This window comes from Cheilinus undulatus, linkage group 21 (assembly GCF_018320785.1).
Source record: "Cheilinus undulatus linkage group 21, ASM1832078v1, whole genome shotgun sequence".
NCBI classification, from domain to species: domain Eukaryota; kingdom Metazoa; phylum Chordata; class Actinopteri; order Labriformes; family Labridae; genus Cheilinus; species Cheilinus undulatus.
The window spans coordinates 32,887,163-32,904,010 of NC_054885.1; the positions used below are offsets into that span (position 1 = coordinate 32,887,163).

Below are 16,848 nucleotides of genomic sequence, written 5' to 3' on the forward strand. Positions count from 1 at the left end.
GCCACGTTGCCGTAGACAACCGTTTAAAGTCTCAGAAACACTGGGAGGATGTAGTGTTCACATCCTGCTCAAACACGGAGTTGTGTCGAGCTGCTGAACTAACGCACACCTGTGTGTTAGTTTTCTCACAGGTGGAGTCTCTCGGTTGAAAATGTTGACGGACATGATTCTGGAGGAAGAGTTTGAGAGAAATGGAGAGTCTTGGTACGAACCGCAGGACCTTGAACACGGTAAGAGCTGACCGGCTTTGCGGTCGCGCCCTAAACTTCGTCCAGATATGTGGGCTGAGAGGTCAGTGCACCACAGACAGGGAGCAGAATAATAAAAATCACCATTGAAGTTTTATTTTCAGTGTTCACTGCACTGACAACTTAACGCAAGCCCCAACCAGTCTTATCACAGATGAAATGAGATTAAAGTCTGCTCTTGTGATGCAGTCACGGTGCTCATGTGGTCACACTGAAGTCTCCTGAACGACTCAACGGCTGTCTGTGTTTATTATTTTCATGTAAACATTTCTTTAATGCATGTAGAGCTAGATGCAAATGTGTTTTTAAGAAGCGAATACATAAATAGAAATCTTAGTTGAGTGAATGCACGAGAAAGAAATGAGGCTTTTCACATAAATAATGAAATTTACGACAATGAGGAAATAAATATATATGCCTAAAAGTATCTACATGGATATTTTTTGAAGACTGGAATCTTCAGTATAATATTTACTCTCAAATATTTTATAATGTCCTTAGTACATTTTTCTGTTTAAATGAGACACCTTTGCAATATCATATGAAATATATTGCTTTATTATTTTGAAGCTTAGGTTATAATCCCTTCAGTTATAAATGTACATTAATAGAAACCATTTTTATAATTTATTTTTCTTCTGTAATTAACTATGTGTTCCCAAAATCTCTTTTGGAGGGAATTTTGAGGAGGAAAGTGAAGTGAGAACTGTCTGCCTTTTTGAGAAGTTAATAAATATGTCTCCTTTTCTCTCTGACACAACAATTGCTAATTTGGAGTAAAAAATCCCCACCCTGTAAGGGCTTAAGTCCTAACAGGGTAGAACCTGAATCTAAAAGGGTGGAAAAGCTAATGCGACATGCAATTAAATGCATATAAATGTATATAAACATAATTTCTATATATTCAAATCCCATTTAAGCTGTTTATTTAAACCACCAATATCTAAAAAAAAGGTAAACACACACACACGCATATATATATGCTGATATTGTGCAAAAAAGATCATAGTTTCATTGGTATACTTTACAACAAAATAAGCATGATTATTATTAAAAGGCATTTGTTCCACAAGTTTTTTAAGGTATGTGCCAGGAACTGCATTCCAAGTTTTCCTTACTTCATCAGTGAGAGACTTCTGATTCCTGGGACGCACTTTCCTGACTGATTGAGCAATCCAATTCGTCCCCCACAAGCTTAATTGGAGAGAGGTCTGGAGACCGAGGAGGACAAACCATCTTTGTAGGAACACCTTCCTCTTCTTTTTTGTCTAGGTAACCCTGGCAGAGCTTGGAAGAATACTTCAGGTCATTATCTTGCTGCAAAACAAACCTTGGACCCACAAGTCTTAGTCCAGATGGAATCACATGATTCTGGAGGATGGAGTGGAACTGATCCTTCTTCATGATACCGCCAAATCTCCCACTCTATCACCTGCAAAACATTTGAACCATGTAGATCAAACTTGCTTTTATCAGTCCAGAGAACTTGTTCCAGACATCATACACTATATTGCCAAAAGTATTCACTCACCTGCATTGACTCACGTATGAACTTCAGTGACATCCCATTCTTAATCCATAGGGTTTAATATAATGTCGGTCCACCTTTTGCAGCTATAACAGCTTCAACTCTTCTGGAAAGGCTTTCCACAAGGTTTAGGCATGTGTTTATGGGAATTTTTGACCATTCTTCCAGAAGTGCATTTGTGAGGTCACACAGTGATGTTGGACGAAAAGGCCTGGTGCTCAGTCTCTGCTCTAATTCATCCCAAAGGTGTTCCATCGGGTTGAGGTCAGGACTCTGTGCCGGCCAGTTAAGTTCATCCACACCAAACCCTCTAATCCATGTCTTTATGGATCTTGCTTTGTGCACTGGTGCACAGTCATGAACAGGAAGGGGCCATCCCCAAACTGTTCCCACAACGTTGGGATCATGGAATTGTCCAAAATCTCTTGGTATGCTGAAGCATTCAGAGTTCCTTTCACTGGAACTAAGGGGCCAAGCCCAGCTCCTGAAAAACAACCCCACACCATAATCCCCCCCACCAAATTTTACACTTGGTACAGTGCAGTCAGACAAGTACCATTGGCAACCACCAAACTCAGACTCGTCCATCAGATTGCCAGATGGAGAAGCGTCATTCATCACTCCAGAGAACGTGTCTCCACTGTTCTAGAGTCCAGTGGCGGCGTGGTTTACACCACTGCATCCGACACTTTTCATTGCACTTGGTGATGTATGGCTTGGATGCAGATGCTTGGTCATGGAAACCCATTCCATGAAGCTCTCTACGCACTGTTCTTGAGCTAATCTGAAGGCCGCATGAAGTTTGGAGGTCTGTAGCGATTGACTCTGCTGAAAGTTGGCAACCTCTGTGCACTATGCGCCTCAGCATCCGCTGACCCCGCTCCATCATTTTACATGGCCTACCACTTCGTGGCTGAGTTGCTGCCATTCCCAGTCACTTCCACTTTGTTATAATACCTCTGACAGTTGACTGTGGAATATTTAGGAGTGAGGAAATTTCACGACTGGACTTGTTGTACAGGTGACATCCTATCACAGTACCACACTGGAATTCACTGAGCTCCTGAGAGCAACCCATTCTTTCACAAATGTTTGTAGAAACAGTCTGCATGCCTAGGTGCTTGATTTTATACTCTTGTGGCCATGGAAGTGATTGGAACACCTGATTTCCATTATTTGGATGGGTGAGTGAATACCTTTTGCATTATAGTGTAGGTCAAATTTTTGTGCTATTTTGCCCACTCATATCTCTTTTTCTTATTCTTTGGATGAAGTAGTGTTTTTTTATTTTGCAGATACACAACCCTTCAGTAGTATTTATTAGCATAATTTACATTGTGTGAATTAATTGTGAATCAAAAGGAAAATATGAAAGCTATTATTAAGTAATTGATATGCTGGAAGTTGTTTTGCAGTTTGTCTGACCCTACACAGTGGTTAAAAACAACTACACCCATCAGAAATAAGAGTATATAAGTACAATGGGTGGTGAAATAGCAGCCCTCACACATTACTGGCTTACTTTAACTGAAGAGGAATCTCGTAAATGACTGAGTAAACTGTGTGTCGCTCTAGTAGAAGATATTTTGGAACCTAAATCCCTGACACGGAGATGTCAGCCCTTTGCACAGAGTTGTGGCAGCAAAGATTTCCTGTTACATTCCTGAGTCGGAGCAGCTGAATAAACCTGAAAATGCTCAGCTGTTTGTGGATTCAGGGAGGGTTTTTCAAGGCATTCTTCATCATAAACAGGACATGAACAAAACTCTTCTTACTACCGGCTGTTATACGACTAGATTATCTCGCTTTTGGGCTAAAAATCAAAAAGATATATATGGCTTTCTGAGGAGACATGTTCATTTTCACTGCATTTCTTTTACCTCCTTAAAATTTGTCTCCTGTTTGATGTGTTTCACTTATTGTTAGAGGGTATGTCGACACTTAAAGTGGAGAGTGTGAATTTGGATCATTAAGTGGGAAAAAGGGTCATAAGGAAATCCTAAGGCATGCCCTAGATTCCTCAGTGAATCACTGGTGCCATGGAATGAGACAGTGAAGCATGTTTGTGTTCACTGACGTAGCGCCATCACTCGCCTTTGTTTGGACACGCGCAGCATCTTGTATGTGGTGTTTACATGTTTCCCTGTGTTTTGACAGATCTCCATTTGGCAGCAGAGCTGGGGAAAACGCTCTTGGATAGGAACCATGAGCTGGAACAGGCTCTGCAGGAGATGTACTCCACCAACCAGGAGCAGCTGCAGGAGATAGAGGTGATAAATTTTAGGAGAGGAATCATTGAGAGTTTTTTCAGCACTGGATTGTTTTCAGGATGATGAGTCAGTGAGTCACATCCATCCAACCACAAAAAACATGTTTATGGAGTATGCTGTCAACACTCTGCTAAAATAATTGTTATTTGTGCAAGAAAGTAGAGATTTTGTCTGTATGAGGCGACTCATTGAGGAGATGTCCACGTCATGCACTTCTTGAGCTAGAAGGGATGAGTGAAGCTAATCCGGACTAGTGTCCTAGTGAGATCTGGCACAGTGCTTCACCTTGGCGAGATTTTTGTCTTCTAAAAGAAGAACTTTCATCAGGCCACTCTCTACCTTCAACTTTGATGCTGAGAAATACAGATTATTATTTATCTCTACAATACTTAATTTCTTTTTCATATTCCTCAAATAAATGCTAGTGTAAGTATGTGATAATGCCTTATATTACAAAGTAAAATCAATACAATAAGTAGAAAATTCATAGCTTTTAGTCACATGGTCACGTAGAGCCTTGGAACGCCAAATAAGTCTTGGAACATTAGTAGCTACCATCAAATATGACTTAAACTGTGGACGAGACACATTTCTATCACATGACAACAGGAAAACCGATATGTTAGATTAAACTGCAGGTTTTTGGCACTTTGGGCCCTTAAACAAGACTTGGGCACTATTTACACATCATTCAGAAAGTATTCAGACCCCCCTCACTTTTAAAATGTTGTTATGTTTCATCCTGATGCCACAATTGAAAAAATCCTTTTTATTCTCATAAATTTACTTTCAGTATCCCTTGTGCTTTCTGCAAATCTCTTATGAATAATAACACTGAAATATTACACCGACATAAGTATTCACACTCCCAAACAGTAGTTCAGGTACCCCCCATTTTTCTCAATCTTTGCTGAGATGTGACTGAGCTCCAGAGGTCCTGTGTGGAGATGGGACAAAGTGCCAGAAGGAACCCCATCATTGCAGCCCTCCACTGACCACGGCTTTATGGCAGAGTGGCAAAACATGAAAGCCTGCTTGGAGTTTGCAACAAACCTCAAATGAAAGCCAGTTGGGCTTTTGTGTATTTTACGGAGGGATTAAGTCCAAAACATGAAGTCAATCGAACATGTTTTGAAAAGCATAACAACAGGTGAAGGATTCAGAGTCAGTGTGCAAACATGATTGACACAATGCGAGATCATACTATCTTAATGTCCCTGTGAAGTGTAATCCAAAATTTGTGTGTTAACGCTAGATACTAGATATGTTTGAACAATAAAGTTGCTGTAAAGACATAAAAACACTGAAATCAATGTGTGACTGAGTTTTGGATTTAGACCATTAGAAAGCTGTTCATCTCTTTCCTGACTTGGTTTAATGTGGGCGGGGTAAATCTAGCAGCCCATGAAGTCACCGGAACGCAACGATGTAAAATCACAGAGCAGTTCATCTCAATACAGTCTGTTTTTAAATGATTTCACTGCCTTTATTAAAAGACAACTAGCTACATGCTGGGTTTTTGTTCATTATGAGGTAAATTTCCCAAATCTATCAGCCACAGTGGACTACAGGTCATTAAAAGTATCATAATGGAGAGATTTGTGTCAGAAAACAGTAAATTTAATCCCCAGCTTCTGTCTCTGCTCTGGCACAGAGCCAGGCAGCTGCACTCTTTATAATATTTGAGAGGTCTGTTTTTCTCATTAACGGCTGTGGCTTCAGCTCATTCAACTGACATGCCCACATCATCTTAGAGCAGATTTTACTGCCTCATTTTTTATGATTTTGAAGTTTAATTTTATAAACTTAGAGGTTCTATTCATGACTGAAATTTGACCTGGTGGTTCAAAACACAGTGGACTGTCATACAACAAATCTAAGATACAGTTTTTTTTATCTCTCTACAGGGATGTTAAAATGTGCAGGAATTTTGAACAAAATTAAAAGAAAGGGAAAGTGAGCAGGGGTCTACACAGGCAAACTCTAGTACAGGAGAGACTTGGTGTGTGTAAATATCAGTATCAGCTAAAATGAGTGTGGAAATAGTTCACTCTAGTACAGACTAGTTTACCCCTATTTAGTGTTATTTCAGCGCTCAGATGTTTTATTTCAGCGTATAAAGGCAGGGCTGAATGAAGTGAGCTTAAGGAAATTCAGCAGGTCAATGAAGATAAGAGCCCTAATTTGTTTACGACAGTGACAGGGCGTGTGGAGGATTTATCCAGGGTGATATGCTAATCCTCATACACCTCTATGAACTCCTACCTCTCTATTAGGGTGTCAGAGTTATTAAAATACAGTTTGAGTATTAACAGCAGGAACAGATTCATTCCTGTAAAGAAAAGTCATTAAGTCATTGCCAAGGACTCCGACTGTATCAATGCTTTTTACCAGAGTGAAGCACCTTTAATTGATGTAAATATGCCCGTTAAAGATAAACAGGAATATAACTATGAATACAGTCTTCTTCATATTGCTCACAAACTGACTTATATTTCCTTTTATGGGATCTTAATTGGCTTAACTTTGTCTTCTTAGTGATAAAATGTGTCTGCCTGTAAATAAACATGTCTAATTAGATAAACCAATTACTACCTTTTGTTTGGTTTCCTTACTGTGGCTAGTTTAAATGGAGATGTTGAAATAGCCTTATAAACATGCTCTAGGAGGACTACACTCATTTTTGTCTTACACTACAGCTCTATGAATCAAGAAATTGAAGGCAGGGTAAAGGTTAAATATAATAAACTACACAATTGTACGTTTTAGAGCCAAAGAAATTGTTCTTGTAGCATATTTTGTCTTTCCTCACCTGATTTTTACAGCCTGGTTTTTCATCTTTATTATATGTAAGCTATCGTAAAGCATATATCTTAATTAAAAGTTAATTTTGTCATTTCCCCCTTTTTTGAGCAGTACCTGACCAAACAGGTTGATCTGCTGCGACAGATGAATGACCAGCACGCCAAAGTGTACGAGCAGCTCGACTCAACTGCCAGAGACCTGGAACAAAGCAACCAGAGACTGGTGCAGGATAACCGGCTGGCCCAGCAGAAGATCCACAGGTCTGTTTGTACTTGTTATCAGGGAATTTGCCTTTTAAATATGGTTTACGTAGGTTCCCTCTAAAGCAAATAGACTTAAAGAAAGATTATCAATAGGGGGCCTTGTAGGTCATGTTTAGTGCCTTTCTTCTTTTATCCTCATCTGTCCCCTTACAGCCTGACAGAGGCAGTTGAGGGGCTTCAGACCTACATGGAGGACCTGCAGACCCAGGTGGAGGAGCTGAAGACAGCCGAGGCCGAGCGAAAGAAGAGGGAGATGGCAGAGCAAAAGAAACGAGAGGCTCAAGAGCAGCGACGCAGCCTCGGAGCACAGAGCGTGTCCTGTCTCAAAGAGCTGTATGACCTACACAATGACAGGTATCACTCTTTCTGCTGTAAACAATGACGGGTATCACTCTTTCTGCTGTACAGGGCTCCAGATACAGTAAGACAGAGGAAGTATGTTTAAAGGAAGGGTCTGAAAACCATTCACAAAAATACCGTACTACTATAATTGGAGAGCTGTCTGTCTGTCTGTCTCAATTTGGGAACCTTCCTTTTGCTCCAATTGTCAATCATACCTCTCAGAAGACTTCTTGGGTATACAGGGTCGAAACTGTAAGCATGACGACGTCATAAAAATGTATAGATTTTGTTTAAAACTCCAAAATTGCAGTTTTTACTTCACATTGGTCCCCCATCCACTGATATAGCTGACATGTTACAACAAGCAACAAGCGTACCGCGTCACTTCCTGTCTCCTGTCCTGTGTCACTCTTTGCCAACCGCCATTACACACTCAAAGAAGGGGAAGAAGATGCTGTGTTTTCCTACGTCTTAACCACACTATAGTTATTTTTTATTTACTTATTTATGTGTACATATACAACACGCTGCTCCACGCCGCTTTATCCACACCTTTATTCTCTACTCCTGCTAGCCAGCCCCCTGTAGCCGGGACCAGCCGACCCAGTCAGACCGCCACCCACCGCTTCACGTTCCGATCAGATTTTCCCCACTCAGTGACACAATCGCTAAGAATAAAGCTGATGAATGTCATAAAATATTTTTATTTCTGACATGTCTTTGCATTTAATTAAATTTCTTCTATTGACTTAAAGGGCCTCTTCTTGTATGGTATTGTTCTAAATTACCTTGATATATTTGACACAGATTTGTAAAAAGCATGTGGGAGAACATCTGCTGAGATCACATGACAGATGTTTGTCTTTCTTTCACCTTTGCATGAGGCTAAAAAGTGAAGACTTGTTAAATCTTCTGATTGTTTAGACCTCCTCCTGCCTTTCACAGTCTCTGCTCTCGTATACAGGCCACCTGGAGCCAGAACAGACCTGATCCTTTAAACATAATCCAAAGAGGAGGAAGTTAATCCTCCCCTATTGTCAGCTGTGTACTCATACAGACACACTTATTAAGTTGCTAAACATGAATCCATTAACACTGTAATCCATGTAGTTTCCATGAGTTGAACCAAAAACTTAATGATAAATAATCTTCTATATGCACAAAATACAGACAATCTTGCCACAGGGCCCCAACATTCACAGAAAATATATAAAGCAAACACGTGTTGCCATGGGGTGAAACTTGGATAAAAACTCATATTTGAGAAGCCGGCTTTGTGAGGTCCGAGATCCAGTCTTGTGTTAATACAGTGTAAATGTGTAAATATAAATATTACTATTCAAATACAATGGTTAATGTTTTACAGACTCCAATATTTTTCCTCACAAATACGCTTGTCTTGCTCTCTTTTGTCCATAACAGACTCTGGTCACCTCAGGACTCTCTATACAACCAAGACAGACGTAAAGACCCTGAAGAGGAGAACACGGCCCTCCAGCGCTCCATCCGGACCCTTCAGAGCCAGATAGCCATGGAGCGGAGCCGCAGGGAGGCTGTGGAGCTTGAATGCGAGCTGACGGTGAGGGAAAACAGAGAACTGGAGCAGCGGCTGGCTGAGCTATCTGACTGTCAGGCCAGACAGAGAGAGCTGGAGGACGAGGTGGAGCAGCTGAGACTTCTGTGGCGGGCTGACTGCGCCAGCAGGTTGGTCTGATACCTGAAAAAGCTGTTATCACCAACCCACATACTCCGCTCTGCTGCTCATCCCACAAATGCATGTTCCTTACAAATGTGGCACCATTTAAAAGGGAAATGAACAGGCTTTCCAATGGTATACGATTTATTGCCTAGAAACAGTTATAATAAAGAAATAACACAAATGTATGTACTTCTTGTGCTAAGTTTTACATATAATGTGCTCATTCCACAGCACTGCCATCAAGACAGTAATTAAAGCATTACTGTGGCTATTTTTTAATGCCTCAGGATTCTGTATTACCATATGACCACCTGCTGTTGCTTTTAATATGCAAATATTACCAGTATAAATAGTAAATACTTCGGTGTCCCTCCATTCTTTCTCCTGTCAGAGGACCAGAGCAGCTGCTTTTCCCTGATACAGTCTTCTTCGCCTCTGAAGACAGACCCAGATCATGGCAGGAGGAGATGGAGGAGATTGAAGAAAAGAATGAGGAGCAGAGAAGGCACAGCAGACAAAGGTGCAACAGCGACGGCTTTCTGAGAGTTAAAAACCCAGAGGAGAACAGTCATGAGCAACTGTGTATACGGCGAACAGAGGCGGTGAAACAGAGGGGAATCTCTCTGCTGAACGAGGTGGATGCACAGTACAGCGCTCTGCAGGTGATCACAAACTAATGAAGAATTTAAGTGCATTGCGGTTGTTCAAAAGTGTAGAGTATTTAACCAAGAGTATGCATGTTTGACTTTTAAGGTGAAATATGAAGAGCTGCTGCGGAGATGCCAACATACAGATGATCTCAGCCACAAAGCTGTCCAGACGTCCACCAGCCCCTTAGTGAGCAGTCGAAATCGAAGCCACCTGTCCAGTTCTTCTGCCATGTGTGAAGTGACTCTGGTTCTGGAGGACAGCCAGCAGCCCGAGTACAAAGCTCTCTTCAACGAGATCTTCACCTGCATCAAAAAGACCAAAGAGGACCTCAGCAACAACAGACGTCCAATAAAGAACGGTGGCACCCTGGGCACTGTCAAGTAACCTGTTTGTTCGGCATCCTGGGACTTAATATGTTTTGGCATTGAAGGCACTTGGAAGCTTCTCTTTGAAAATACCCAGAGGATAAAAGCACCATCAGTCCCTGAATGTCTTACGCTGCAGCACCAGAACACATTTCACAGGTGGTAGGGACATGTCATTCAACTCTGCTCTGTTCTCTTCACTCAAAATTGAGAAATCTGTATGGGTGGTTTTGATGCAGTGAGAGGGAACAGCTCTAGGGGGGCCTGGACCCCAGGATTATAATCAGCTGTCTAGAATCCTTTTATAAGCACTATTCGCACGGGATTAGGATTACCTGTGGCCCTCTGCGTGTGCTAAAATATGGTCTGTAATTTGCCCTGGAACTTTTATGCCGCAAATTACAGGCATGGTCGATTCGCACAGCATTATAAACACAGACATTGTGTGCAGTTATCACAAATTACCAGAGGTCCCGTGGTAATACTAATCCCATTTGAATAGGGCTGTAGTATTCCTCTGTCACTCCCCTCACTCAAATTTTCAGCCATTGTCTTTGTCCCCTGCTCAACTTTTGAGACATTTTCAGCCCTCACTTTTTCAGTACGGAGGCTAAAGATGCAAAAACGAAAAGATTTTTTTCCACATCTAACCTCTACCGTGTATTGTAGAGGATCACATTGCAATTTGTCAATCACATGTCTTAAAAATGACAAGATCATTTGAAATGAGCTGACGTCTCGTCCAGTCCTTAAAGTTTATACACACAAGCACTGCACCTGGTCAACATTGATATGTTTTTAAAAAATTAACCTTGTTTGGGTCTGTTTTTTGTTAATATGACTCCTCAATCGAAAACAACTAACTGAGCTCGGTGACATGTCTCAACCACAGAAATACTTTGCAAAGTCTGAGTGATGTATTTTATTTGTCGTTCCTGCTGTCTTGAAGCTGGCCTGAGGCAGCCAGCATATTTAAAACGCTGTCCTAGACTAACTTTGAGTGAACCTAGAAACAGACAAAGAGGTGGAGCAGAGGTTGATCTAAAGCTTTTTAAGCACAACAACAATCTAGTCGTATCATCCGCAGCTCTATTTATTCAGATCTGGTATCCTTAAAATCAAAACAGATGAGTTGTTAGAGTTGTTACACTCCTGTGCATTGTGTGCCCATGGAGACGAGAACTATTCCAACCTAAATTGTTTTTGCACCAGGCTTTAAAAATTTTTATTTCTGCTGTAAAGACAGGCAATTTAACACAGGGTTTGCATTTGATTCCCAGTGCTTCTGCAACCAGTTGGAGGGTACCATTTGGTCTCTTTCACCTTTGAAATGAGTAGTGGGGCTCCAGCATTAGACATGATAAAGTCATTTTTGACAATCCTATGTTTTTCATAGTCAACACTGTTTTTTTTTAGTCCACCCTCCTCATCAAAAGTGTTAAAATGCTCAGTCAGCAGCTACATTATCTGAAATAACAATGTACTTTAAAGTTATTGATAAGAGCGATCCATCAGGGTACTTTGCTCAAATATTGCCAGCTCCATCCATTATGGGTGAAAATATTCCTTTAAAATGAATGGTGGTAAATGATAAAGAGAAGAGATGTTATAAACTGATGTCACAGTGTGATCCCTGGCTTCAACTCCATGGGAAGACATCAGTCCCATGTGTGACCACTTTCCTACCCCCATAGTTTCATCCAAAGCCATGGAGCTCCTTTATTCTCCTTGGTCATTTAAGAATAAAAACCATATCATAAATAATGGTTTTTGAATTGTTTGAAGCACAAAACAGGATGCAAAACTTTTTCAACCATCAGTTTTTTCAATGTGGAGGCTAAAGAAGCATAAACAATATTTTTTTTTCCACTTCTGTGAATTTTTGTAAATCATGTTAAAGTTGGTCAATCATGTTTTAAAAACAAGATCATCCAGTTGTGCTGATGCTTTCCTGGTCTTAAAGTCAACACTGGTCCAGCATCGGACCACTTCTAGTTTCAGCCCTGAACAACAGAGCTCTTCTTTAAGACTCTTTCACTATTAATACTGCTGTTTTCTGACCTGCCACCATTCAATCTCTAGGCTTATTTTCACCCAAATGAAGGCACAGTCACCCCAGAGAGCAAGAAGTTACATAGGATTGCTCACATCAATACAGCAAATTCACAGGAGTTTATGTATATGTAAATGAGATATTAAGCTTATTTATTTTGTCCTTAAATATACTTGCAGATTCTTGACTGTTGAAAAGTACATTTCAGCGTGTGGCTTGGTCTCTAAATCCTAAAGTGTTACTCCAAGAGTATTCAGTGTTTATGCAACATTAATCCTGTAACCACTTGATTGTTAGGTGCTTAAAAGCGAGAAATGCACATGCTGCATTCAGTAAAGTTGTTGTTATGTATGACTTATGTCGCAAATGTTGTAATGTTGTAATAGGATGAGAAATGCAGCGACTAAAGAGTTTATGAGAATTAGCTGAAGTTGGTTTGTGTAAGTTGGAAATGTTGGGAGTCATTGGCATGTCAGGGGAGGAATATTCGTTGGAGAAGGAAAATGTTCTTTAAAAAGTCTTTTGATTGTTATTTATGTTCAGCTTCTGATAAGTGTCCATATGCCAGTTTGACACGAAATATACCTGCACTTTTTATAGATAAATCACATTTCCTGTTCTATTTATTTTTGGAAAAGTTTAGAGAATATTAAATTATATTTATTGTCTTTGATGCTTAATATTTACAACGTTTTTGGTAAAGTTTCTGACACAGGTGATTAAAAAACAGCTAAAGCACAAAAGAAATGTTCCCTCCTTGTATAATAAGAGTTTTCTCATTTAAAATGTACCATATCACTTGCAGAGAATTATTAAATTGTTATTGCAGAATCCTGTTTTGTGCATCCTTATGTCTGGCATTGTCTAAGATGACCGTCAATGCTGAAACAAGAGATAAACATCACATAGTTTGTGTTTGTTGAGACGTTTCAGCTTGTCCTCCTACTGTGGGCATAAAATTTAGTCAGAAACGTGAGAGGTGTTTATCTTGCAGAACGGTGCTGCAGAAACGATCATATCAAACCTCAGCGCGGTTGTATGAGGATGTTTTTCTACAGAGGGCAGAGGTCGGCTCGCTCCTCTATGCCTCGTCCCCTTGTGTACTCTGTAACCTACTGAATGCTTAATGGGGCTTTGTCTCCTTTCATAATTAGGTTTTACATAACTCAGATTTCCTCATTCAGCTTTCAACTTGCTCCAAATCTGTTAAACCTCTAAACAAGGGGATTGCACAGCACACTTACCTAATGGGGCAGGTTTTGGCAAGACAATAAGAGGAAATCTTAGAAAAGTGTCAGCAAATCAATCTGAGATCTGCTTGGATTTAACACGACATAAAAGAATACAAACTGGTTTCACAAATAAATAAACCTTGATTAACTTCAGAAAGACAGTATCTTAGTACCAAAGTCTGCGGGGCATAGCATTGGACTGATATTTCCCATATCATACTGACAGATGTGGAGCATTTAATTAAACTGTGGTGTGCCACAGGGCTCAATCCTGGGTCCTTTCCTAATCTTGCTCTCTGTTTTCCCTCTAACTGATCACAAAAGGCTTTAACACAGCATATCATCTAAGCAGATGATCTGCATTTTTCATTGAGGCCTTAGGTTGTTCAGGCTTCCTTAACGCTGATGTAAACTAGACTAAAGAGAACTTCCTGCAGCTAAATGACAACGAAACTGAAGTTCTAATTATTGCACAAGACAAATCTGTTCCTATTATCATGGAAAACATCGGGCCCTTCTCTCTTGCAGTACGTTCATAATCTTGGAGTGTTCTTTGAGTCCTTATTATTGTTTGACTTCCACGTGCAGCTGACCAGAACATTGTTTCCAGATATATCAGTAAGCTGAGAACTTCTGTGCCAGCAGCTGAACTGGCAATGATTATACATGCACTTGTCTCATCTCACATTGATTTTTGTAACAGCCTTTTCACCTCAGTCAGTATGCCAACCTTAAATTGTATAGTCAATCCAGAACGTCACTGCATTACTACAAACCAGGTCAAACAAATGGTCTCATATCACTCTCATACTGAAATATCCACATCGGCTCCCCATGGCTTACAGGATTAAGTTTAAGTTCTCATCCTCACTTTAAGAGCACTTTGAGGTCAAGCCCCTGAGTACCCAACAGGACTCATTAACCCATATCTACCAACCCATTCACTAAGATCCAGTACAACACACTACACCTGCTCTTTCCTGCAGACACTCAAAATTCTCCACCCACTGACTCAGCTGAGCTGTAAAAACAGTTAAAACATGCACTATATAAACAACAGTATTCGATCGCCTGACCGTTACACTAACAGGGGCTGTAATGGCATTGAGAGGGCCTGCTCACAATCTCCATTCCAGTCCAACCCAAAGGTGCTCAATGGGGTTGAGGTAAGGGCTTTGTGCAGGTTAGTTCTTCCATCATAAACTCATCAAATCATGTCTTTATAGCGCGTGCTTTGTGCACTGGGGCACGGTCAGGTTGGAATAGAAAACGGGCCCCCCTCAAACTGTTGCCACACAGTTGGAAGCATAGCATTGTCCAAAGTGTCTTGATATGCTGGAACATTAAGACTCACCTTCACTGGAGATAAGAGGCCTAGCTCAAACCTGAAAACAGCCCCAAATCATTATCCCTCTTCCACCAAACTTCACAGTTGGGACAATGCAGTCAGGCAGGCAATGTTTTCGCAGCATCCACCAAACTCAGATTAGCCAGTCTGACTGCCAAACCACATAGCATGATTCTTCACTCCACAGAAAACATTTCCACTACTCCACGGTCCAGTGTCAGTATTGATGTACTGACATACATTTATTTGAATCAGTAATGATTTTTAGTTGATTTAAGACTGAAATTAACCTATCATTGGAGAAGTGCTTGTACATCTTAAAAAAGCAAGGGAACTCTGCTTATTATCACTGAAAACAGTACATTTATTGCATGCCTCTTGGATCTTCTGTTAAAATCAGAAAAGCACAATACTACTATGTAAAAAAGCTTTCTCTTCACTGCAAAGAGAATACACCAGCACAGAGAGCTTTTTAGTAACGTTGTAGTTACAAAAGGAGGAAGCCTAACCAAAGATAAAATGCCAGTATTTATGAATTTAAAATCTGTCATATAAGTTAAAAGCGCTTCCAGTTAAGCAGAAGGCCTCTGCTATCTGCAGCTCAACTTTGTAAACAACTTAACAGGAACCAATCGCTTATGGAGGTGGTGGAATAATGTCACAGCTTCGTAATATGTTTAGCTTACTGCAACCTTAAAGCAAATCCTCCACACATTCCTGTCTCCTGCTCCTGGAGGTCTGCCAGACAGCCACGAGTTCAGACCAACTCTGACCATCCAACCTGAGTGAGTGAAATATGAGAGAAAGTGATTTACACTTGCTACGATCAAGGAAATGCTTGATTCCAAATATTCATGTTGAATGAAAGTATGCAAGCATATCAGATATTATTCTAACAATATTCACGTATTAATTTCTACACTAAAAACTCAAATATTAGCAAAGGCTTTGTCTAAATCCTTGTCAAAAATATCTCATTACACTGTGAGCTAACAAATCCATAATCTCATTTATAGTTATGAAAAAGAGGGGCTTGAACTCAGCAGTGGATAGAACTTTCACCACATTTAGTCGTGATTTATAGCTAATCGGAAGCAATGATGTCCCCATTTAAGATCAGCCTACAGGACTTCAACGTTTAATTTGTGTATATTAGTGTAATCATCATTGGCCCGTTACCAGTGAAACCTGAATCACGGGGCTAGGCTGTTAATAACAGACAGGAAGTGACAAGTCAGTTATCTTTCTCACGTGATAAAAAACATAATGCGTCTTTAAATATATAGATTTTACATTGGTTTCATAAATGTGTGAATTGGCCACGAAATGCAAGGTAGCGTGGCCGAGTGGTCTAAGGCGCTGGATTTAGGCTCCAGTCATTTCGATGGCGTGGGTTCGAATCCCACCGCTGCCATTAATGTTTGAGTTTTTCGTCGTTCATTTATTTTCTGACATGAGCACACAAGGAGCCGCGACACAATATCAAACCAAAGGTTACAACAACTAAAATACGCCTCCATTGTTCAGTTCCGGCACAGACTACATTATCATAGGGTGATATTGGAAGTACAAGCGCGCCCCCTTGTGGCGGCCTGAGTCATAAAGGACACCTCAGAGGATGCACATTGTAAAAATTCTTCAATCTGAACTGTTGATTGGAAATAAGCAGAAAAAAGAGGCTACTTATAAGACCACGACATTCATTGTTATACTTTTATTTCTAAAAGTGTACAAAATAACCATTTAAATACTTATTCACCTCTAAATATCTGTTAATTAGTACACATCTGATCATAGTACCTGGAAGCACACTTCACATATAATAATTTTTTTATTTTTGAAATACATACTTGTTTTTTTTTTCTTTTTTATAAGACCACAGTTAAACTGTAGGTAGTTTCACAACATTTACACAACTACAAATTAATACTTTTCAGCAGCTTTAGTTTTATAACTTTAAAATCAAACACAAACACACCTAACATCAGACTTGACTTGAAAAAAATTACTGTGAAGCACAAAAATAGCATCATATTCTTAAGAG

The 16,848-nt window shown here is 40.1% G+C and overlaps 1 protein-coding gene and 1 non-coding gene across 2 annotated transcripts; both read left to right on the forward strand.

The window, feature by feature from the left end:
* The first annotated feature begins 41 nt into the window (after positions 1-41).
* On the forward strand, positions 42-13,025 carry cdr2a (cerebellar degeneration-related protein 2a). Its single transcript, XM_041816845.1, has 7 exons — positions 42-230; positions 3,934-4,046; positions 6,963-7,111; positions 7,268-7,468; positions 8,879-9,160; positions 9,547-9,817; positions 9,909-13,025. The coding sequence occupies exons 1-7, from the start codon at positions 152-154 to the stop codon at positions 10,188-10,190; spliced, it is 1,377 nt and encodes a 458-aa protein (XP_041672779.1). The 5' UTR covers positions 42-151; the 3' UTR covers positions 10,191-13,025.
* A 3,111-nt stretch (positions 13,026-16,136) lies between these two features.
* trnal-uag lies at positions 16,137-16,218 on the forward strand. Its single transcript has one exon. It is a non-coding gene; the product is annotated as a tRNA-Leu (tRNA).
* The last annotated feature ends 630 nt before the right edge of the window (positions 16,219-16,848 follow it).

What these genes read in the sequence shown, in the direction of transcription:
- cdr2a (XM_041816845.1), top strand. Translation starts at nt 152, where the DNA reads ATGTTGACGGACATGATTCTGGAGGAAGAGTTTGAGAGAAATGGAGAG. An exon ending in AGCAGCTGCAGGAGATAGAG is followed by an intron (nt 4,047 to 6,962) that starts GTGATAAATTTT and finishes TTTTTTGAGCAG; the next exon opens with TACCTGACCAAACAGGTTGA. An exon ending in CGGGCTGACTGCGCCAGCAG is followed by an intron (nt 9,161 to 9,546) that starts GTTGGTCTGATA and finishes TTCTCCTGTCAG; the next exon opens with AGGACCAGAGCAGCTGCTTT.